Source organism: Poecilia latipinna, unplaced genomic scaffold (assembly GCF_001443285.1).
Source record: "Poecilia latipinna isolate Pla-1442-1.1 unplaced genomic scaffold, P_latipinna-1.0 Scaffold492, whole genome shotgun sequence".
Taxonomy (NCBI): domain Eukaryota; kingdom Metazoa; phylum Chordata; class Actinopteri; order Cyprinodontiformes; family Poeciliidae; genus Poecilia; species Poecilia latipinna.
In genome coordinates this window covers 1-22,871 of record NW_015113108.1, presented here as the reverse complement: position 1 = coordinate 22,871, position 22,871 = coordinate 1, and the positions used below count along the sequence as shown (strand labels likewise).

The following is a 22,871-nucleotide window of genomic DNA, read 5'->3' as shown; positions in this document are numbered from 1 at the left end:
TTTTTTTTTTTTTTTTTTTTTTTTTTTTTTTTTTTTGCAAAGCGTTTGTGGTGCTAATTTGGAAACATTTGCGCTTATCTATGACTCTAATGCGACTTCTTATTATACCATGGATTCTAATCTGACATCAATTAAAGCTGAAGCAGCTGTTCAATACAAGTATGAAAGTTTTTGACAATTTTTGAGAAAAATCTGCAATAAACTCCCAATTACGTATTAGCACAAAAAAGTGCAGAGATTTGTTGACTTTGAGTGAATTTCCATGATAATCCACAAGAAACTGGAGGGACTGACTGATATAATTTGACAGTAAATGGATAAAAACTGCATTGATTTGATTGATAACATAAAGTTTAATGTTATCAATCAAATGTTTAGACTACAGAGGGCCGCATGAAAAGTTATGGCGGGCCAGATTTGGCCCACGGGCCTTCAGTTTGACACATATGCTTAAGCAGATAATCAATTAATACCTTTAGGTTGAATTAAGCACAATGGTGGCAGCATCATGTCGAGGGGATTATTTCTCTTACAGCAACAGTAAATCTAAATCCTATTGGTTGGTATTACTGGATCTCAAAGTAGCATTTAATTTATTTAGTTAATTGTTTGCAATTGTGCTAAACTGATTTTTCTTTGCAGAATAACCATGTACACCATTTGGCAGAATAGCAAACAAAGATCACAGTTTTATCCTCGGCCCACTTTTGTTTGATATTTGCAGGTTCCTTAGATTATAGAGTAGCGCAACATTTATCACCCTTCATATAATGATGCCACACAACTTTATTTTTGTCACCACAGGATCAAAGTTCATTACAGTGAGTCACTGCGTGTATTTTCAGTGAGTGGATGAGTCAGAATGACTACTTACACAAAAGAAAACTTAATACAGAAAAGAAATAAATACATTTTGGAACCAACATTTATTTGGTTTCCTTGTGTGCTTAAAGTTTTCTGATATTCTTTGAATATATTTATTTATATGTTGTTTCCTTCTCTCTTTTAAGCTAGCCAGAGCTGGCACAAATACATAAGCAAACTAGCTAGCTGCTGCTTCAGAACAGCAGGCCAGCAGGGGGCGCCAATGTCTGAGGATTTGTTTACCTTCCAAAAAGCTCGAGGTCATGTGACAGTTTACTTACAACTGATAATGACTTAACAGGACCTCGCCTTTAAAATAAACAAAACCATATACATGATCAAAACTAACTATTGACCTCCAAAAATTATGCTAACACGATCATGGGTTGGAAATTTTTTAATTATATTATGTATGAACGGTGATAAAAAGAAATGTAACCAAACTAAAACGCAGTTTATCAAAAAATAAAACAGCTGTTTTAATTTTTTTTCATTTGCAGCAACAGCGCCCCCAGCTGTAGGCTCCGGGTTACTGCCATTGCCATGTTATCAGCGGCTCTCAGACAGGTGTCGTAGAAAGGGCACAGGGTTTTCTCCGTATATTATTCGCCACGCGGAAGTGCGAACGCAGCGCGTCTCCCTGCGGCTGAACGATAAGAAGCCGCCGGTTCCTGATAAGCACCAGAACACCGGCTGCTGCTGCTGCTGCTCCCTCCATGCCAACATGGCACCCAGAGATCCTCTGCTCGCCTCCCTCAAAGGTAAGCATCCACAGCAGCGGGCTCGTGATTGGTGTGACGTTATTTCATCAACATTTCAGCTTTACGTTGACTGTTTCGGGTTTTTCCTGTTTCTTGTAAACAAGAGCCTGTTCTTCCTGCCAATATAATAACCAACCCTCTGCAGCTACATCAACGTACTAAATGTTACCATTAATCACATTTCACATTATCCAATGTTATCCGTGTGTTTTAATCTCTAATGTGTGTGTGTGTGTGTGTGTGTGTGTGTGTGTGTGTGTGTGTGTCAGTGTGTGTCCTGAATATGCAGTCAGACGGAGGCGTAGTGACGGACTCCAGTCCTCACCTCCCCTCCTGCTGCGTGCTGCTGGAGCTGGTCCTCAGAAAGGGGCTGCAGCGTGAGCATCTTACTCCATATTTAATCCTCCTCACATCGTTTCCTGTGAAGATGTTTGACCTCTAAATGTTTTTGAATGTTTCTCCTCAGAGCCAGTCCTCAGTCTGGTCCAGAGAGATTACTGGCAGTGCTTTGAGCAACTTCCTCATCAAGACACCTGTAGCAGGTAGAGGGAGCTGCTCATTTGCTCACAAGCTACTCTATGCAAAGTGTTACATATGAATAAATACAGTATAACCATAAGGGATGTAAAATGTATTAAATTATAGTCAATGATTCTTGATATATGGGACACATGTTTTTAATTTAAGAACGTGTTTACTTGGTATTTAATTACTCCTGTTCAGTTAATACAAAATAACAAATTTTGCACCACAACAAACAGTCGGATTTAGAAATGAAAATCTGTAGGCACCAGCTTGAAAAATTCTGCAGTTTTACAGACAAGTGCTTCTCAAAAAATATATATATATATTATTAAAAACACACACACAAAGTCCATCGGACGGAGCTGACGGCGCATGAGGGAAGTGACAAAGAACTTGTAAGTGAAAAGAAAATACTGCACTTGTAATGATAACTTAGTTCAAATAAATGCTGAAATGTGTAAATAACTTAGATTTCAACCAAAATGGAGGAGAAGAATATAAACAAAAAGACACAGACAAGAACCTTTTGGCAGTAGAAGTGTGCGATATTTTGGTATCAAACCGATACCAAGTATCACCAATTCCTGATAGCGATACTTTTTACTATCATCAAACATCTGACCTTTAGGTGTTTTAATGGGGTTTTTTTTTTTCTTCCTTTCAGTTATTTTGTTCAAATCAGAATCTTTAGGGATCTACAAAATATTTTAATAACATGATTTCTGTGCATTTTTCCTGAATAAAACAGAATAAAAGCAAAAATTGTCATTTGAGAGCTAAATAGACAAATCAAATCTCTTTTTGAGACATTGAGTTGCAATGCAAAAATAAAACTGAATTTCAAGATGGATTCTGAAACTGTAGCATCGATCTTACCATCCTAGCTCCGATCCGATACCGACTTGGTATTACCGATACTTTTTATCAACATCTTTTTTTTCAGGCTCTCTGCTCTTTCTCTGGCTGTTGAGCAGACCAGAGTTTGCAGGAAGCTCATCTCAGCCCAGGGCCGGGGCCGATACCTGCTGCGGCTGGCCCTCGGCCGCAAGACTCTGTCGCAGTTCTTCACCCACCTGCTGCACACGCCCAGAGTTCTGGAGGTCAGACACACTGCCAACACTTTGCTTTCACCGATCCGTTACTCCTCACTGACACGTCTATTCATCCTCTGATTACAGTGGTACAGTCCCATGTCATCAATCCTCAGGAACGAGGAATTTGTTGGTGAGACGTTTAGTAAATGGAGTGGCCTAGTCAAAGCTGAGGACGTGTTTGTAACCATTTCAGTTTGATCTCTGCTTTTGTTTTTTGCTTTTTTGTCCCACAGAGCCGTTCATGTCGCTGCTGCTGGTGCTCTCTCACATGGAGTTCAAGCTGGACATGGAGGTTAGTGGAAAAACTACAACATGTAACGCGGTGATGCTCTCACTTCTTCCAGTATTTATTTTCTTTTGCTTCTCTTTAAACAGAACTGTAGTTTTCTAGATGAGAGCTGGCTGCTACCGGTAAGAGCTCTGCAACAAAACTTTATTGAATAAAGTCTGGAAACTAGCGCTATCTTTTCATTTCCTGTTTACTTTTCTGTATTTTGTCTCGTTAGAACTGCAAAATCACATATATTTAATTTATGTTATGTTTTAGACCAGGGGTCTGCAACTTTTACAATCCAAATAATAATTTTTGCCCTCAGTCCAGCTCAATGAGACTCATTTAGAGCCACAAATGTCACATGTCAGTTCGAACACCTAATGCAGAAAATGTATTCTTATTCTTAAATAAGCGATATTTTATTTTTGCAAAGGATGAACACATTTTCTTCGGTGGGATCTTAATTTTTTACAGAAAATACATTAAAGACACACAGACACAAGTTAAAGAACAAGAAAAGTTGAGTTAAAAACATGTTGCTGGTGCTTTTAGTGACATTCTGTTGTGGAAATTCGATACAATTATTACATGAAAAATACTGCTAAAACTTTTTTTAAAAATTAACTGGTTTGTTATTATTAATACGTTTTTTGACACTAGTGAACAATAAATATACAATAATGCACTATTATTTATTGGTCCTTTACATCTCACTAAATTCACTGAATTTGAGGTTACAATGTGGAAAATTTAGCAAAAGGTTTACAGAATCCAAAGTCAGGAATACATTGTGGGAAAACTGATGTAACGATAGGCAGAGGAACGTGACCGATTGTTTGTTTCTAGGTGTGTGACACCTATGAGGTCGTGCCCTGTCGGGAAGTTGGGATGGTTTTAAGGTTTGTGTCTTAACCCCGTACAAAGAAACAACAATGTACTCCGGTTGTGCAACGTCACCTCCATGTTTTCCCCCCCTCAGGTATCTAAGCGGGCGTGTCTTCATCCTGGACTTGGTGCCAGGCAGCCAGGCTCATGTTGACATGTTTGTCTCCTCTGGTGACATCATCGATGAGATCAACGGGACTTCCCTGAGAAACTGCAAAAACGGACAAGTGAGGAAATCGATGCCTTTCTTTTGTCCTCATTAGCTGCGGATAGAAAAGTGTCATCTGCATAAAGGCGAACCTAAACCTTTTATCTTGCGGTCTGACGCGTTCTGCCATTTCTTCTGGCTTCCAGGCAGGCGTTGTTCTGTCCCGTCTCAAAGGCTGCCCTCTGTCCATCCGTATTCTGCGATGCAGGGCCCAGGACGGAACGATATATCGTCCCCTCGTCAAAATCTTGAGGGCCCTGAGGACAGAGAACCCCAACGCGCAGCTTGGCCTCACACCCCAACAAAAGCAAGCCAACGTCGGTCAAAAGCCTCCCGGCGCCTCCCAGTGCCTGAAAGAGGGAAGGCAGGTGTTCACACGGCCTATCCAGAGCTCGTAGATTTGACCTCAACTGACTTAACTCGCCAATCTCTCGACAGAATCGTCTACATTGTGAAGTACTTGGGAAAAGCAAACATCGGAATGGTAATCTTTTCTGCTTGAAAATGCTTTTAACGTTTGCTAAAAGTGATGCAACTTCTGGTTTTCCCCGCTTTTAGTTTGGAGGAAAGGAAGTCTTGCAGCATGCAATTCCTCAGGTGTTGCATAAAAACCAACCAAGCAAGGTGAGAGATGACTCAAAAGCCTGCAGGCACATTGTAAAATATGCTGTTAAACTATGATGGCCTGAGTGTAACATATCCCTTAGGAGGTGCTCTTAGACCTAAAGGAAACACACTTGACATGTACGGACAGAAATAGTACGATGGTAAGAAGAAAATACCAGTGACATAACGATAAATTCCCCCCTACCATATGTTTATAGCATCCATGTCTCCTCAGAAGCTGTTTGAGCATCACTACCCAGAGATTTCTTGCGTAGGGAGGTTTGCTCAGCCTGGATACACGATATTCGCCTTCTGCGTGGCGTAAGTACCGACACACCCAGTACATCCAAGGCATCAGCACTTTAAGTTGAGGTGAAACAGTCCCAGAAGGTTGTTTCTGTAATGCATTTTTTTCCCTTTCTTTCACAGAGATTCTTCAGAAACCCCTCGGTCCTCTGGGTTTTGTTGTGTTGTGCTCAAAGCCGGCAACATAAATGAGTGCGAGGATATAGTCTGCCGCATTGGTGAGGCCTGCTGCCGACACGGTCATCTACCGCTGCAACTCGAAAAGTGAGAGGTGTTGTAGGTAGAACAAAGGAGAAAATTCCCACCAAGAAACTCAGACAATTTGAAATCAATCCCAAAAGAATTCTAGAAAAAAATTGTAAATTTTGAGTTTCACAAGTTGAAGATTTTCTAGAAAAGTCGAAAATGTTCAACTTTAGAAGCTCCGAAATTTCTAAGATTTTTCTAGAAAATCTCTGAAATTAATCTCAAAATTTGAGGGGTTTTTTCTATCAAATTTTGGACTTTTCAAAATTTGAAATTTTAATTTTTTGGCAGAAATTTACTCTTTTTTTTCTGTCTACAATTGCCCTAATATGCTGTCGCATTATACAGATTCATTACACGGAGATATTTGCTGTGGTTATGTAACTTTGATATGACTTGAAGCTAATTCTCAGAAAATTTAAATATTTGGCTAATAAGGATTTCCAAACCAGAAATGTAATGGGTTTCATAATTACTGAGTGCCAATAATTCCCCTCCAGATGGAAGACAATCTGTAAATCTTACTGGTAAAGAAACTGACTTCTGAAAGACTAATGTATCCAAGTATGTTGACAAAAAGTTCAGTGGAAGAAAAAAGTGTTGAACAGTTCTCTCTATATATCAGTTTATATAGATATTGGCCTGAGACAAATGTCCAAACTGGTTTATCTGGAATATCTGTATGAAGTGATGTATACACTTCAGAGCAAGGGTGTTCAAACTTAAGGCAAAAATATTTAGAGGCCAGAACTAAAATTTGGCAAATTAATTTTTGCCCCTTTTTTTAAAGGGGTATTTAAAATGGACCCTGTGCTAAAAGGCATATTGTTTCCAAGTTATTGAAAACTGGCTCATACAAGTTTATTCTCCAGTTATAAACGGGATCTGGGTCACTTTCAAACACTTGCTATATTTAGTAAAACTTAGTAAATTAAATTTTGGGTGGATCAAAGTTGACTAAGAAAATTCTCTGGATGTAGTGAAAACTTGCTTATATAAAACCCAAATACTTTGTGGTCTTAACATTTGCCATTGTAAGGGGAGGGGGAAGAAAAAAAAAGTCTACACCAAGCATCTAAAACCTGCTTGACAGGTTTTTATCAGTCCAAAGGATACAAACGGCCCACAGACCACTCTTTGGACACCCCTGCTTTATAGACTATTGACAAGATGTTATCAGCACTACGAGCTTAAGACCATTGTTGACCCAGGCTTCCATTACAAATCAGGTTTACCCATGTGCCATGTTGATCCAGCGTTTAGGTAAATCTCAGAGTGTTCCTGATCGCATTAGCAGGCTTTGCAATTTGTTCCAATTTTAGAAGCACCTTGACGTTAAAACCTTTTCCTTTCTGTGTTTTTACAGCTGCTGGGTTCAAGCATACCGAATGGTTTGTATAGCCACAGATCAACTCGCCCATGTAAATAAATGCAGTTTAAAATAAAGTGTTAGAACTGTGTTACCGTCTGCATATCACCACAAGACACGACTTTGTATTCATAAAGACCTTTAATAGAAAGACATGTGACAACATCTCATAAATAGTATTAAATGTAGCTGCCAAGATTTTTGTGTTTGAGATAAAAAGCGGCCCAGAAAAATCACGGGGTAGAGGGTCTGTGGTGCTTCCTCACACTGTCCAGAGGGTCAACTGGGACAGCCAACACTCTGACGCTGCGGCGAGGGGCACCCAGGATGACATGCTGGCATTTTATGATCAATAGCAACTAGGTAAAGAAATGCTGCTCCCGTTAGAGTGTGAAGTATTTGATTCTTGTCAAAAGATTTTAGACTGCTCCGTCAATAAAAGGAGCCCTCCCCAACGTCATTACATTTAGCCTGACAACCCAAAAAAAAAAAAAGAAAAAAAAGAAAAGGTAAAGTCATGTCCATGGTGCACTCGGGCTTGTGGAATGGTTGGTATGCTGCATCACTAAAAATACAAAAAATTCAAGAAGAACTTATATATATATATATATATATATAAAAACCCAAGAAATAAAAATGTCCACAAAATGGATAAGTATGATAAATAGGACAATTTGTTACAACAAAGCAGGCGGGCGGCCCCTTAGGCCCGTTCTCCCCTTATCCTGCGAGCCAGCTGGATGTCCTTGGGCATGATGGTGACACGTTTAGCATGGATGGCGCACAGGTTGGTATCCTCAAAGAGACCCACCAGGTATGCCTCGCTTGCCTCCTATCAAAGGACAAAAGGAGGGGGGGGGAATGAAATAAACAATTGTACCATTTACAAGATTGCACATTAGTTTAGCAGTAAGTTTCTTACCTGGAGAGCTCCGATAGCTGCGCTCTGGAAACGAAGATCAGTCTTGAAGTCCTGGGCGATCTCCCTCACCAGGCGCTGGAAGGGCAGCTTGCGGATAAGCAGCTCCGTGGACTTCTGGTAGCGACGGATCTCCCTCAAAGCCACAGTGCCGGGCCTACAAAAAAGAAAAAAAAAAGAAAAACGATTTCAAAATTCCTTCAACTTGTTGCAACAACCGGTTAAGTAGGTTATACTAATGTAAACATATGACGTACCTGTAGCGATGTGGTTTCTTCACGCCTCCTGTGGAGGGGGCGCTCTTCCTTGCAGCCTTGGTAGCAAGCTGCTTCCTCGGCGCTTTACCTCCAGTGGATTTACGGGCGGTCTGCTTGGTACGAGCCATAGCGTATTACCTGAAAATTGCAATAGAAGCGCATTAGTTTAAAAAGCGGAATAATTTTTAAACCCAGACTAGACAGTCGGGGTGGGGGAAAAAGGGAAGCTATCGTGTTTGTAAACACAATGCTAAAACTAGCCTAGCTAACGCAGCTCCCCTCCCCCAACGCTGCGGCCATGGGAGGTGTCGGCCTACAACAGCCGACGTTCATAAATACACGTTTACAAACACCGGTTATCCCGCTTCCCTTTCTGAGTGTAAATAAGGAATTATACGGCAGTTTAAACCAGTTACTCCGACGTTATACAAACACACCTAATGTCTGTTGGTAAACTAAAAACCTTAACAGATCAAAACAAATGGCGCCCGAAGCAGCACGGCTCTGCCTCGACCTCGCCATTTTCAGTTTCGTCCTGAAAAAACAAAAAACAACAGTGCCGAATCAATACAAGCGCCATTAGCTGAAGTATTCACATTTTAGACTGGTGTCCTGGCAAATTAAAGGAACGGCACTGGAAGCTGGTCTGTTTACCCCGTTTAGTTTTAAACCGCTACATGTAGATAAGTACCGAAAAACGTCACCATAAGAGCCTCCATTGTTCTATTTTTAGCGTCCTTTAACGGGTAGACATGTTAGGCCAACAACAGTAGACGATCACAGACCCTCAGAAAATTCAAAGCAAAGACCGATAATTTACGGTCAGATAAACGGTCGTATTACCTTTTAAGTTGAATGTGTAGTAAGAAGTTGTTGCGTCAGACGCGTCTCCGATGTTATACACCGCTGAAAACGACTATAGACGAGAGCGTGAACGAAGCCGTCTATTAATACTTCGACGTGACGTCATGTTTTTCGCAGACTGAGCACGATTGGCTTGTCCTCCAAACAGGATATGGCGCAGCCAATCAGATTACAGCAGTAAAGTTTAATATAAAAATTTAGGGTAATTCCTAATTCAAACATATTTTAATTTCACTCTATTAAAAGCTCTTTATGTTGTTTTAATATTTAGAATAAAATAAATATCAAATATCATTTGAGCTGAACAAGTATTATATAGGTTATTTTTGAACTTCACGTCCCACAGTTCCGTGCTGCATCCCCTTTTCTACTACTTCCTCTCGCCTTGCGCAAGCTCACATCGTAGGAGAATGCGGATTTCGAAGCTAAAAAGAATAGCTAGCCAGTAAGCTAAAAACAAGCTTCTTGTTGTTGGGCTTCAGACTGGTTAAATGTCTAAAACAAATTCACAGCCAGCGTCGTCTTCGGCAGCGACGACCGCTACAGGGGGGCCATCTTCGTCCTCGTCGTCTTCGCCCGCGGGGGGCTCGACATCGCCCGCAACCGTGTTGAACGTACAGCCCGAGAAACCTCAACATTACACGTACGTAGCTGGTTAGCAGGGTTAGCTGGCTGGGTGTACACAACCTCACGTGCACTGCCATACACACAAAAATACATACATCTTACTACAGACACTGGTTGAGTAATGAAACTTTCAAATGTTTGGAATGAAGTAAAGAGGCTGGTAACCCAGTGTTTTCTGGTCCTAATGAAGAGGCCTAATGTTACTCAGTAACCATGTCTTAAAAGTTGTGTAATATAGCATTTTAACTGTGCCCCTGCGTGACACTGTTGCATCAATTTAGGTTTGTTCATTGTTTAGTAAATACCCTAGTGATGTATTTTATGATAATTATTTGTAGAAGCTTATGCTAGTATTAGTTTTGGCTATTACTGGTAGAATGCTTTGAATTTTTTCAATTCCAAGTCGCATTATCACCTTGAACTTCAACTTATTTCGTTGAGATTTCACTGTGAAATGGGAAGAAAACGATGCACGAGCACTAGATGTTACAACTAAAATTTTCAAAGCATTGGTAGAATATTGTATCTATTTAGCCACCAGCTAGTATATCTATTAGTTTAGTCACTGGCGATTTTGGCTAGTGTTTGTGCAAAAATGTTCATCAATATTTGTTTAACCTCAAGCATCAATACTGACCAGCATCTCTGTCCCTGTTGAAAAACATACCCACAGCATGATGATGTTTAATCCTTTGGGGTGGGGATTTCATACATAGCATTTTGCATGTTGGCCAAAAGTTTACAAATTACAAATTTGAAGATGGGACCTTGTGGGTTTTTTATTCTCCTCCACATTTTTATTCCTACCTTATCTTTCTCATAAACTGGACATATACATGTACATGAAACCTAATTTTTTCTTTCACCACACAATTATTTTTCGATTTTGTGCTCAAAATTCCAGCAAAATACATTGAAGTTTATAATTTATAACAATATGTGAATAAATCTGTGAGGGATGTTAATTTTGTAGTTTTATGTAGACAAATTATGTGCATATTTAAAAATGCCAGGTTTGATTAAAATAATAATAATAATAATAATAATAATAACGTTGCACAGACATTAGTCACATTCTTTCTTGTTGTCTTCTTACTTTCCAGATATCTCAAAGAGTTCAGAACAGAGCAGTGTCCCCTGTTTGTGCAGCACAAATGTACACAGCACCGGCCTTTTTCCTGCTTCCATTGGCACTTCTTGAACCAGCGGCGTCGCAGGCCCATCCGCAGACGGGACGGGACGTTCAACTACAGTCCAGACGTCTACTGTACCAAATACGACGAGGGAACAGGCACATGTCCAGAAGGAGATGAGTGAGTGCTGCTCAGGCTTTTCATCTTCCTAAAATACTCTTCAGATTGTAGATTTTTTCTTCCAATTCATGAGGACAAAAAAGTAAAGAATGGCAACAAAGTAACCCAAAGTTTGACAAACTTCCTCTGTGTTTGCGTTGTTTATCATAGTTCAGGTCATTTAACTTGCAACTATTTTTGTATCGTTTTCCTTTCTAGTACCCAGTGACCCGCTTTTGTAGAATTTACTTTACAGCTCCGGGTGTCTGACACATTTGCAGGATGTCCATCACATTCTCTCAAAACACTTTCTCATTGAAATCTGGAACTTCACTCATGCATCGCCGACAAATGTGGGTCGTAGCTAGACGAAAAGCCTATTTTCACTCGACTGTTGCTACTTTCTTTCAACTTACTGCGTCATGCATAATCTTCCCGAGAAGATTTAGCACCTTTTTTGTCCCTAGTGGGGAATTGATAAACACAAAGAAACAGTGAAAAGAAAAGAGTGAAAAGATATTTCAGGGTGTGACGGTGGAGTTTTTACTATGCTAATCTGGCAGTTTCTAGCAGTCGCTGTACCAGACTATTCAAATATTCTTCATTTTAATTTGGCTGCAGGGATTTCAAGTGGACCCGATGTCTTATTGATGTTTGTGGACTCGAGCAGCAATAAGACATCCTTGCTGAAATGTTCATATTTTCAACCAAATGGTTGTTTTCAGCCTGTTTCTGCATATTTATATAAATACAAATGTTTAAATGTGTTTAAATTTGTGCTAACAGCCAGTTTTCAGATCCTCCTCAAGGAACCAGGAATTGTCGAAATTTATATTCTCTTTCATATTTTTTTTTTTTTGTTTGTGTTTCATTCTAGATGTCCCTTCCTGCATCGAACTGCGGGCGACACCGAGCGGAGATACCACCTCCGCTATTACAAGACTGGATCGTGTATCCACGAAACGGATGCGAAAGGCCACTGCAGTAAGAACGGCTCCCACTGTGCCTTTGCTCACGGATCGCATGACCTGCGCAGTCCCGTTTACGATATCAGGTGTGCAACATTAAGACCCGTCTCCCGTCTAGTTTTTCACCTCCGGGTCTGTCGTCGCTGATGTTCTTCCCATGTTCTGCGCTCCACAGGGAAGTGCAGGTGCTGGACTCTCAAGGAGGGTCAGGGGCGGCGGAAGGAGGAGGCAGCGGAGACGCGCAGTCGGGTCAAGCGGCGAGCACGGCTCTTATAGAGAAGATCTTGAGCGAGGAACCGCGCTGGCAAGGTAAATCTGAAATATGTAATGAGGTGTCCCAGCAGGGACCAGCTTTTTCCTTCTGCTAACAAATGTTTGTACAGAAATGTTGTATAAGATACCAGTAAGCTAGCTTATGAATAACTTTTATGATTCAGCTGTTGTGCGTCTAATAATCACCTTCATAGCAGTAATGGCCAAAGGAGCACAAAAATATTAATTCTACATGTAAGATTAAAAAAAATCTGTATATCTGTTCTATTTACAGCTCCTCAAGTGGGAGTTTTAGCTTCACCTGGTTCATATTCAGTTAAAAAAAAAAACGATCCCATTAGCACTGTTTGCTGTCCAGGTATTAACTGATTAATCCAAAAATGAATTAACAAGTCAGCCCTACGCTGTGTGGATATGAAGCCAGTTGACAGGACTGAGCTTTTCACATGTGGCTAAGGAAGCCTAAGGAGCTCTACAGGGTTGTTTTGAGGCTACTGATTGGATTGCTCTTTGCCAGCTGTATGGAGAAGAAATCAATGGCATGAAATTGAATGTTGATGTTAGAGATGCAATCTGCTATAAATGATCACTAAAATAAGGCTATGTTGTTGCATTTTAGGTAATAAATGTTTATTTTCTCATTCAACAAAAGGAATTGAATTGCGTATTTGTCTTATTTAAATTCTGTAGATTTTTGCATCTGATTAATCAATAGAATAATCAATTATTAAAATAATTGTTAGTTACTGGCCTGCTTCCTAGGAACTATAATTGGGAACTGTTGACTTTCTGTGCTATTCTGGGCCATAAATATAATGCAACCATTTCTCATTACCACTTTTAAAAATGGCAAACACAACAGAACACCGATTTGTGCATAAATCAGGAAATGGCAGAAAGAAACAACTAGTCACCTAAATTTGCCCAAATCTTCAGCAAGAGCAGTTTAAACATTTTCTTTTCAAATGCGATGCCTTTTGATGTCTTCCAGTCACGCGCCTGACAGATTGCTCTCCTTTTTATTCCAGATAACAATTATGTGCTGACCCACTACAAGACGGAGCTCTGTAAAAAGCCCCCCCGCCTGTGTCGTCAAGGATACGCCTGTCCGTATTACCACAACAGCAAAGACAGGCGGCGCAGCCCGCACAAGCACAAATACAGGTGACTTCCTGTTTCAGTTCTCGAATATTCTAATCATTTTTAGTTGGTTCGTGTTTTGTTAAAGAGAGAACTTGTTGTTGTTGTTGTTTTTTTGTTTGTTTGTTTCTTGCCACCGCAGAGCGCTGCCATGTCCGGCGGTGAAGCAGGGCGAAGAGTGGGGGGATCCCAGCAAGTGCGAGGGAGCCGAGGGATGTCAGTACTGCCACACGAGAACAGAGCAGCAGTTTCACCCAGAGGTTTGGATTCGCTTCCTGTTGTTCTGCCTGAGTGTAACATAGAAACCACAGGAGCTGATTGGGAACTGTTTCCTTCATTACAGATTTATAAATCCACCAAGTGTAATGACATGCAGCAATGTGGCAGCTGTCCCAGAGGACCATTTTGTGCCTTCGCTCATGTTGAAAGTAAGATCCCACCAGAACGGCCCTGCGTTTCAACTTTTGTCGATTCGTTTTCGCTGTAGTTCCATGTCTCTTTGGTTTGAATCCTCCTCCAGAGCCTTTTGCTGCAGAGGAGTCGATATTCCCCAGCCCTGGCTCCCCTCCTCCCCCGAGGCTCCCGGATCCTCTTCCCGGCCATGACGTTTCCCAGAGTCCCGGTGGTCACGGCATGGGGCTCGGCTCCGCGTCAGACCACTTCTCCCCCTCTGCGGTGTCCTGCGTGGCAGAGCAAGGGCTGCTGGGTAGCGTTTTGTCGCTATGTGAGGGTGCCAGCGGGGGAGGAGACCCGCTGTCTCCTTGGGCTGGGGAGAGGGGGTACGGCAGGGCGCCGGGATTTGAACGGGAAGATCAGGTGAGGACGTGTGCTTTGGAAAACTCAGCAGGACTGCAAATCAGACGATTAGTTGGATAAATAATTGGTACATTCTACAAATTTTCAATTTAGCTACTTAAGCTAAAGAGTTGGAAAGTATGAGGCAATTGGGGAAAAAACGTTCTATTGAGTCTTTTTAACATCTTTTTACAACATCTGCTCACAATTTCAGGCCAAACACAGAGGGTTCGCTCTCGAACATCGGAGCAGGGAATTTGCTTCGACGCAGAGCAAACAGGTACAAACCTCTTAAAAATTGAACTGCTATAGCTTTGCCTATAAACTCTGTGCATTTTTGTATCCGTTTTGAAATGACAGAAGGATTCAGTTCTATTATTTCTTCTGCAGGACTTGTTAGTGTTCCTCCCTGTCGGCAGCCCGTTGAGTCTGTCCTCCAGCATCCCCTCGAGTCTAGCCGCCACGCCTCCCAGCCCCGCTGCTCTCGGCCCACCAGGGTCCGGCATCTCCTCGGGAATGAACGCTAACGCCCTACCTTTTTACCCCACCAGCGAGACGGTTGAATCGGTCGTCGGTATGCCATAAAATAATACTAGAATTCATATTTCTGCTGCAGCTGACATGAGATCTGATTAAACTCAAACGCCCCGGTGTTGCTGTGTGACAGAGTCGGCTCTGGATGATCTAGATCTGAATGACTTCGGAGTTTCTGCGCTAGAGAGGAGCATGGAGAGCAGTTCTGCCCTGCCCAGTGTTGGGGTGATGCTAGGTATTTCGAAACATGAAGGTAAAATAAACACAAAACCACACAAATAGTAATCATTTTTAAGACATGTTTCTGTTTTCTCTGGTTTTGCAGGAGGCAGCCAGATTCAGAGTTCAGCTCCGGTCAACATTCCAGGATCGTTCAGCAGCTCCGCCCCATTCAGCTCTCCGTCTCCGTCGCCCCCAGTCAGGCCACAGGCCTCACCTTTCTTCTCTTCTCACCCGTCACAGCCGAGCCTATCAGAGAGCCCCTTCCTCGGACCATCTCATAGCACTTTAGGTACGAACATCAGATTCGAGATGCAATTTTAGACTTGAATTCATGTGTCTAAAATAAGGCCTTAAAAAGCCTTAAATCCGTTCACAAAAAAAAAAAAAGTAAGTTGGCCTTAAATATGTTAATCACAAGTCTTAAATTTTGTTGTGGTAGGACATTCTCTTTATTTTTTTTTTTGTTGTGGGACTTTTCTGTCAGGCACAAGTTTGAGTCACATGCAAACATCTTCATTGCATGCTGTGATTCGAGGCATTTGAGGCTACTGCTAGCTAATATACCCTTGCTAGCTAGTTAGGGTTTTTTTGTGTCTGTCTATGTGTAAATTTATCTCCAGCTCGCTGGACTTTGTCCGTTTTTGCCACTGGCTAACTTCTATTGACAACCCATATGAAGATGGTTGCATGGGTATCATTTTAAGCTAAGTGCCTAGCTTAAAACCAGTCATATCCAGTATATAAAGCTACTGTTTCTGTTATGCTTGATTATAATGCAGCAGTTTCCCCCAACCATACCTTACATTTATATTTGTTCCAGTCTTAAATTTTCATTCAACGTGGCATCGAGGTTTTAAAAAGTCTTACATTTGACTTGCTATAACCCGCAGAAACCCTAAATTAATACTCATTACACCTCTATGTATATTATTTTGTTTTTTTGTAGGTCTGAACGGCATGAGCACAAACATCTGGGAGCACTTCCCATCGGGTCAGGGTTCTCCTGGCACCCCTCCCGCCCTGCTGCCCTCTGGCCCCTGTGCAGAGACCGCCAGGCTCAAGCAGGAGCTGGAGGACGCTCACAGGGCTCTGAAGCAGTGGGGTCACAGCTGGAGGCACACAGCTCAGGTAGGTAGGTAGAGGAGCGGCAACGGCTGCGTTTCTGTAGTGCGAGCAAAAACAAAGCCGGAGTGATTCAGCGACGCGCTCGTTTGTTTTTCCCCCAGTCGTGGGCCGCCGTCAAAGCGGACGCGGAGGAGTCTCGCGCGAACGCAGCCCGGTTTGCAGTGGAAGCCGAGCGGGCCCGAGAGGCTGAGGAGGAGGCACAGAGGCAGATCTCTCTCGTGCAGGAGGCGCTGGAGAGCTTGCGGAGCGGAGACAATCCCCACCTTGCACTGCATCAGCTCCAGCTGCTGCACCGCCTGCCACTGGAGTCGGTCCTGAGCCTGCAGGCTCAACTCTGCAGCTGCTTACACGCTGTGGAACAGGTGATCCTACAGATGGCAAACCACTATCATATTTGGCAATGATATGTATAAACCCCAGTAGAATTATATAAATGGAAAGAAAAAAAAATTGGCCACCTGTCAAACATATATTTTCAGGTTTGCTTCGCATTTGACTGCTGTGTGAACATAACATAAAAGTAACATTTAGAGATGGAAATAGTTCTTTAGAAATAGTTTGTCAGATTGGATGGAAAACATCACCACAGATTCTCAGCTGGATTCTGATTAGTGACTTTTTTTCCACTTCTGATTCCGATATCTGAGGTTTAGTATCGGCCGATACCGATCTAATGCAGAAAATCGGCTGAATTAACTTGAAACATTTCTTCTTCTTTTTTTCAAACACAGACATAAATGTACTGAATTACAAATTTATTTGTAAAAACAACACAACTTTAATTTGCTCAGTCAGTGCAGTTAGGAGAACAACAGCCAATGTAAAATAAAGAAACTGACAAAAACAGAGAAAAACCTTTCAAATTGTTTATAAAGTGTAATTATAATGTAAAATAAGTAACAAAGCATAGTATTACATACATACCGATCAGTGCATCTCTAGCTCTAAGGTGACAAAAGTCTTAAGTTTTATCTCTGTAAAGCAGCAGATGCTACAAAATACACCTTCCCTTTGCGGTCTCCAGGGTAACGCTGTGTTTTGCCGTCGTGTCTGCCAGGTGGTGTACAGGAAGCAGAGGCAGTGCTGCGTGACGTGCGGGGAGCAGGGCTCGGCCTCGCTGCCCTGCGGCCACGGACTCCAGTGCGAGAGCTGCTCGTCGTCCACCGAGTGCCCGCTCTGCCCCGAACAGACCGCCGAGCAGCAGCTCTCCTGACCTCGCCGTGCCGTGGGACCGCTCCAGATTCCACACCAGTCAGTCCTGATTCCACACCTTGCCAGCCTCGGATCCTGACCACCATTTCGATGCGACTAAAAAGAGACCAAAAACCACGTCGCGCACTTTGAACGCGAGGGTCGCTGAGGAAGTGCTCTCGTCGCGGAGTTAGACGTCGTTATTGTCGCCAGTGTTACCCAAGGAAAACAATAGGTTCTGCTAGTTAATGCTCTCGACCAGCAACACTGTACTTCCCCCCCCCTGCGATTCACTTGTGAAAATAACTTAAAATACCTGCTGTTATATTTTACTCTGACCCCTCTAACTATGAAGCATTTACATAGCTAGCTTTTAAATGATATAATTCAAAAAGTATAATCTCACTTTAGTGACAATATTTCCCCCAGAGTGTCATCCATCCATCCGGAGAGTTTTGTGATTTGCCGGAGGGGGGGAATAAAGACGTCCGCTTTTTGTATTTTTGGCACTTAAAACTCACTCAGAGTTTGGCGTTGCCCCTCCCCCTCCTCCACAAAACAACAGGGAAATAAACTGTGCTGTGTTCGTCCTGGTGTTGTGATCGTGTCGTCAGTCTGAAAACTGGCTCGATGGATGGATGACACCGTAGATAATCAGTTTGTTTTTTAAAAAAAATTATATTTCAGGGAGTAGGAACATCTTTAGAGGAAAAAAAAGGTCCCTCTGGAAACACTTAAAGGGCATATTTCCAATAATTCTTTGTTGCTACAGCTCATCACAGTGCTGAAAGCAGAGTGTCTTGCTTATTAGTAATTAAGAAATTCAAATAGCTAAAAAAAAAATGTGAAAAATAGAATTTGGCCTAGAGTTTTCTTTTTCTTTTTCATACTCTCAGGTTTTTTGTCTCTGCAGAAACTATAGGAAGGTGTAACAAATGAGGCCAACAGGTCCAGTTTCAGATGTTATTTATTTTAACACCCTTTATGTTCGATATGAATCAAGCTCAGAACACTCAAGAAAAAAAAGTTAAAAAAAATACAATAAAAATAAGGCTTTTTAGCTATTTTTAAATCAATATGTGACAGCTTTCTCTGCCAAATTTCTACATTTGTAGTACTCTTTTGACATTTCAGTCTTTCAACAGTGTATAATATATATATTTCATATATATTATATATAAATGTATACACATACATAAGTGATGTTATATCTTTCTCTTGCACTGATTGGACGAACCATCGGGATGCATGCGGACATGTAGATGTTGAAATGCGGGCGTGAAAGTGTTTTTCGGATCACTGTGATGGTCATGTTGTCCACACACAACTCATGCAACACCAGTGTTTTCTTTCTGAGTGCATTCTTTTTCTTTTTTGTTTTTTTGACTTTTGTTTTTTGGTACTGATCATTAAAAACAAATTGTATATTTTTGGAGGAAGAACGCGTCTCCGTGTGTTTTGTCATTGCTGCGCCGCCTCCTGGGACTGTTTCTCCCGCTGGCGTCGCTTCTTGACGAAAGCCTGAGCCTCTCGCTCTCCTCGCCGGGACTCCAGCAGCTTCAGGATGCTGTCCTCTGTAAACACGCAGCCAGACGGAGGGAAACGTTAGCCGATGAAATGAAACTAAATCCCTCCAGATTTTAGCTTTCAAAAAGCAATAGATTGAAAATATCTTTAAAGGGGCAGCATCATGTCTTTTCCAGACGCACAGTGTAATTTTATAGCGTTATCAAGTAACTGTGTTCCAAAATGACTTGAATGAAATTTGACTGTCATTTAACACCCTAAAATTGGGCCTCTGTCTCTTTAAAAAACTCCTACTTTTTCTGAAACTCTACTTTCAGTAAGTCATCAAGACATGGCTCCTCTAATAACCCTTCAACAATGTTTTTACCACAGTTTCACTGAGAAGTGACATATACGATGAGTTCAGCATACACACAGTTCCACCAGGTGTTTGCTAATTGCTGCTGGCTAGTCTGAAGGAGCTGAGTGGGGGAAGCTCTGAGGCTTGGAATCTGCAACATTGAGGAGGAGCTGTGTCTCGAAGGTGGAGCTAGGTCCACCCAGGTGTTCTGCACACCTGGTTGCCAAGGAGATTAAAGGATTTCACAAACATGCATGAAAGAGTCAAAGCAACACTCTGGGTTTGATGAGGGAATAACATTATAACATGATGTGAAGCTCAAAAAGTCTATTTTACATAATACTGCCCCTTTAATAATTTGTAGGTGTCAACTGGTCCATACAGGAAATAAACCATCAGTTTAATTTTATTTGTCACACAAGAAAAAGTTTAAACCAAAACAAGACACTGTTCCTCCTGGATCTACAACAGATTAGGAGAACAGGTTGAATTTAATGCTAGATACAAAGAAGGTTAAAGGGAATGGTTCTAAGCTATAGCAAGGTATCCTGCCATGTTTTTTTAATCCCACTCCTTTATTAAATGGTAAAAAAAAGAAAAAAAAAGTTTATTACCATTAGGTTTAGGATGCATCAGAGGCAGGCGTATCTGTTCAGGTGCCGAGTCCATCTGCGAGTCGACTTCCTCTCCTTCTTGTTCTGAAACTCCAGGTACGTCCTCCAGGGCCAGGAACGCCTCGCCCTCAAAGTCATCTGGCCTCAGGGTGTCGTGGTCCAGAACTGTGATGACCAAGCACGCTCCTGGAGTCTGGCACTGATCCAGTGAAACCAGGCTGCGATACGGAGAGCAAGTCAGCGGGGAGTTTACCTCTAAAGCGATCCCACGGGAAGCATTAGAGGAGGAGCGAAATGTAATCTGCCAGTGGAACTGGCACGTTTTCCATCAATATTAAGGAATTATTGACTGAAAGCAATTTCCTATAAATTAATAAAAAGTTACTTGTTCGTTTGTTTTGTCTTATTTCAAGTATACCAAGATATTTGCAGTAGAAATGAGACCGGAATACTTTGTAGGAATTTGTGTTTGCTCAAAGAGAGACTTACAAATCGAAGGCCTCGTCGAAGAGGGGGTTGAGATCGCAGCTCTTGTACTGGGTGCAGCGCGGCTCTATCTCTGGGAAGACGTGGTTGGGTTCCAGGCACAGACGCACAAACGGGTCGCTGAGGCCTGGCAAGCATCAAAGCACCAGGTCATGTAGGCAGGGGTCTCGAGCATTTTTCTTTAGTTATGTATCGACCGTGGAAAAGTAGTAATACTCCGCTTCAACTTTTTCTGTCTTAAATTTAAACATTATTGTGAAAAACCATTCATTAGGACAACCCTAAACATGCACTTGATAGTTTAAAGGTGAACTCCTTCCTTGAACAGGTTAGGATGGACTACACAAAACAAGATCATAAGGTGTCTTGCTCGTCACTTTAAATTTAAATAAACTGCTGCTGGCCACGCCCCCAGAGACCCGATGTTTACACTAGCACGTGAAAATGACTGCAAACAGATGCGTGATCATACGATCGTGCATCTTTGAAAAGCAGAAGTGGACCCTCCTGCGCAACCAACAAGAATGTAGCAAGTAGATTCTGGATGGTAAGTCAACAACAAAACATTTGTCTTTTCCAGTAGCCATTGTTCAGCACATACATACACACATACATACGGTAAAACCAGCTGACCGAACATGGCGGAGCTCGGCTTGGGTTGCTAGGTAACGACTCTGGCTCAACGATTAGTTTTTGAAACGGCTCATTTTTCAGACACCAAAAAAAAAAACATTAACTCATTGCCAAAAAAAAGACCCAAAAAAACAGCTCAAGCTATTCTTAGCAGCAGTAGAAATCCAAATTGAAGTAGAAAAACATACAAAATGTGAATTTTGCACAATAGGTCCCCTTTAAATCTGAACATTTGACCCGGAATTGCCGTTGACAGACTTTCTTCCCCTGTACAAACCAACCGAGCTAGAGCTGCTTTACAAATCAATGATAAGGTGTTTGAATACTTTGAGAAAGACAGTACACAGCTGTGGTTGTTGTGTTGTACCGTTAGAGTCCATTGGTAGGAGGCTGACTGCGTTGAGCACCTCGATGTGCAGCCTATGGTCAGACCTCCTGTAGGACGCGAGGAGGGTGACCGCTCCGTATTTTTCCCCTTGGTAATCTCTCTGCGAGACGGTCGAAGCAGAATAAAGCATAAAAACAAAAAACAAAAAAACTCTCACAGGAGTTAACATTTGATATTTTTAAATAAATAACTCACCTGCTCTGATATTTTTCTTTTAAAGAACTTCTCTATGAGCTGGTGGCTGGTCAGCGAGTGGTGAGTGAGGTGAGCCTTCAGATTCTGTTCAAGCATTAGGAAATCACAGAAATCAAGCCTTTTCATGGCTGTACCTAAATTATTATTATTTATTTTTTTCACCAGACAGGAAACGGACCTGAATCGATAGCGTTTCAATGAAATACTAGAGAACTCAGCTGCCGGTGTCGACGGGACTCACCTTGTATTCGTCGGAGTGCAACGCCTTCTGAGGAAGCCCGTTTCCGTCGGCGTGGAAACACTGCTCGAGACACTAAAAGCGGAGGACACACACCGTGAGGCTGCGGAGACGGTTACCGAGGGGCGAGTAAGCTCCGACGGCAAAAACCCACCTGCAGCGTGTACAGCAGCCTCTGGCAGAACACCATGAGCCCTTCTTGCTGCGAATGCTGGGTGGAGATCTGATACAGAATTTTCACAGAGTTTTGCCACAACGGAGTCAGGAGGCTGGTCACGGGAGAGGAAAATAAAGCACAAATCGACGTTTAAAGAAACGAACCAACAGGCGTAAAGGAGGAGATTTGGCATGTTTGACAGAGACGGGTTAGCGGAGCACCTGTTGAAGTTCTCTTGAACCAGGTTTTCATTCATGTACTGCAGCTCCTGTTCGAGGTAGCGCATCAGAGGGGCTGCGGCCTAGGAGGAGACGAGCGACAGGACGTGAAGGGAAAATAGCAGCTGGTTGTTAGAGAGAGAAATAAAAGGAAAGTATCGTAACGAGGAGCAGACTCACGTCCTCTGTGGACTTGGAGGGAATCCTCCGCCTGGTGGACATGCTCCTGACGTGAGTCTCGATGTCTGTGTTTAGCTGAGAGCGCAGACAGAGCTGTGTTTACTTTCACTTCATTCAGCTCATGAAGATTAAAAACAAGCATGTTTCTTTCGCAAACACTGAGGCGCGAAAGCCTTTGCAGGTTTTCACGTTTTCTCACATCACAATCACAAACCTCAGTCTGAACTGTAGGGGTCATCTGTGAAAAACCAACACGAAGCAGCACAAGAGTGCTAATGATGCAAAGGTTTCCTTTTTTTTTTAAACAAAAATGTAAATCATAACGGTGTAACGCATATATTTCAAGTCAAGGGACTTTGAGTAGGCCATTCTGACTTGTCTTGATGAAAGGTGAACCTCCACTCCAGTCTCAGGTCTTCAGATTTCTGCATTTGGGACGCACCGATCTGCTTATTTTCACTCCCGATACCGATATATAACTAACACTTTGTCATCAATATTAGGGAATTATTGACTAAAAACAAACTCTTTATTGTTACTGAAAAGCTAC

General features: G+C 42.1%; 4 protein-coding genes across 7 annotated transcripts; 2 read left to right on the top strand and 2 right to left on the bottom strand.

Annotated features, from left to right (window-relative positions):
* The first annotated feature begins 1,245 nt into the window (after positions 1 to 1,245).
* LOC106952091 (uncharacterized) lies at positions 1,246 to 7,719 on the top strand. The gene is made up of 17 exons (XM_015039979.1): positions 1,246 to 1,249; positions 1,365 to 1,625; positions 1,895 to 2,002; positions 2,092 to 2,167; positions 3,094 to 3,250; positions 3,329 to 3,374; positions 3,478 to 3,536; positions 3,620 to 3,655; positions 4,365 to 4,417; positions 4,498 to 4,630; positions 4,758 to 4,975; positions 5,050 to 5,095; positions 5,170 to 5,235; positions 5,319 to 5,378; positions 5,453 to 5,538; positions 5,647 to 5,741; positions 7,136 to 7,719. The coding sequence occupies exons 1-17, from the start codon at positions 1,246 to 1,248 to the stop codon at positions 7,168 to 7,170; spliced, it is 1,539 nt and encodes a 512-aa protein (XP_014895465.1). The 3' UTR covers positions 7,171 to 7,719.
* Positions 7,264 to 9,282, bottom strand: LOC106952097 (histone H3.3). 2 transcript variants are annotated; one of them, XM_015039987.1, is made up of 4 exons: positions 9,158 to 9,282; positions 8,315 to 8,452; positions 8,061 to 8,214; positions 7,264 to 7,970 (listed from the first exon to the last, which is right to left on the bottom strand). In XM_015039987.1, exons 2-4 carry the CDS (start codon positions 8,440 to 8,442, stop codon positions 7,842 to 7,844), a joined length of 411 nt encoding a protein of 136 aa, XP_014895473.1. In that variant the 5' UTR covers positions 8,443 to 8,452; positions 9,158 to 9,282; the 3' UTR covers positions 7,264 to 7,841. The 2 variants fall into 2 exon arrangements, with proteins under 2 accessions (XP_014895473.1, XP_014895474.1); XM_015039988.1 differs by lacking the exon at positions 9,158 to 9,282 and adding an exon at positions 8,911 to 8,972.
* A 187-nt stretch (positions 9,283 to 9,469) lies between these two features.
* On the top strand, positions 9,470 to 18,176 carry unk (unk zinc finger). Of its 3 annotated transcripts, none has more exons than XM_015039982.1 (15): positions 9,477 to 9,821; positions 10,909 to 11,118; positions 11,975 to 12,151; positions 12,241 to 12,374; positions 13,367 to 13,502; positions 13,621 to 13,738; positions 13,822 to 13,906; positions 13,999 to 14,294; positions 14,488 to 14,553; positions 14,664 to 14,847; positions 14,941 to 15,060; positions 15,133 to 15,318; positions 15,976 to 16,157; positions 16,256 to 16,516; positions 17,212 to 18,176. In XM_015039982.1, the coding sequence occupies exons 1-15, from the start codon at positions 9,670 to 9,672 to the stop codon at positions 17,365 to 17,367; spliced, it is 2,463 nt and encodes an 820-aa protein (XP_014895468.1). In that variant the 5' UTR covers positions 9,477 to 9,669; the 3' UTR covers positions 17,368 to 18,176. The 3 variants fall into 3 exon arrangements, with proteins under 3 accessions (XP_014895471.1, XP_014895468.1, XP_014895469.1); XM_015039983.1 differs by having other exon boundaries at positions 9,480 to 9,821; positions 14,941 to 15,042; XM_015039985.1 differs by lacking the exon at positions 17,212 to 18,176 and having other exon boundaries at positions 9,470 to 9,821; positions 15,976 to 16,161; positions 16,256 to 16,428.
* A 118-nt stretch (positions 18,177 to 18,294) lies between these two features.
* Positions 18,295 to 22,418, bottom strand: LOC106952096 (protein unc-13 homolog D-like). Its single transcript, XM_015039986.1, has 9 exons — positions 22,322 to 22,418; positions 22,145 to 22,224; positions 21,921 to 22,035; positions 21,770 to 21,841; positions 21,529 to 21,612; positions 21,313 to 21,433; positions 20,316 to 20,439; positions 19,827 to 20,044; positions 18,295 to 18,919 (listed from the first exon to the last, which is right to left on the bottom strand). Exons 1-9 carry the CDS (start codon positions 22,361 to 22,363, stop codon positions 18,807 to 18,809), a joined length of 969 nt encoding a protein of 322 aa, XP_014895472.1. The 5' UTR covers positions 22,364 to 22,418; the 3' UTR covers positions 18,295 to 18,806.
* Between the last annotated feature and the right edge of the window lie 453 nt (positions 22,419 to 22,871).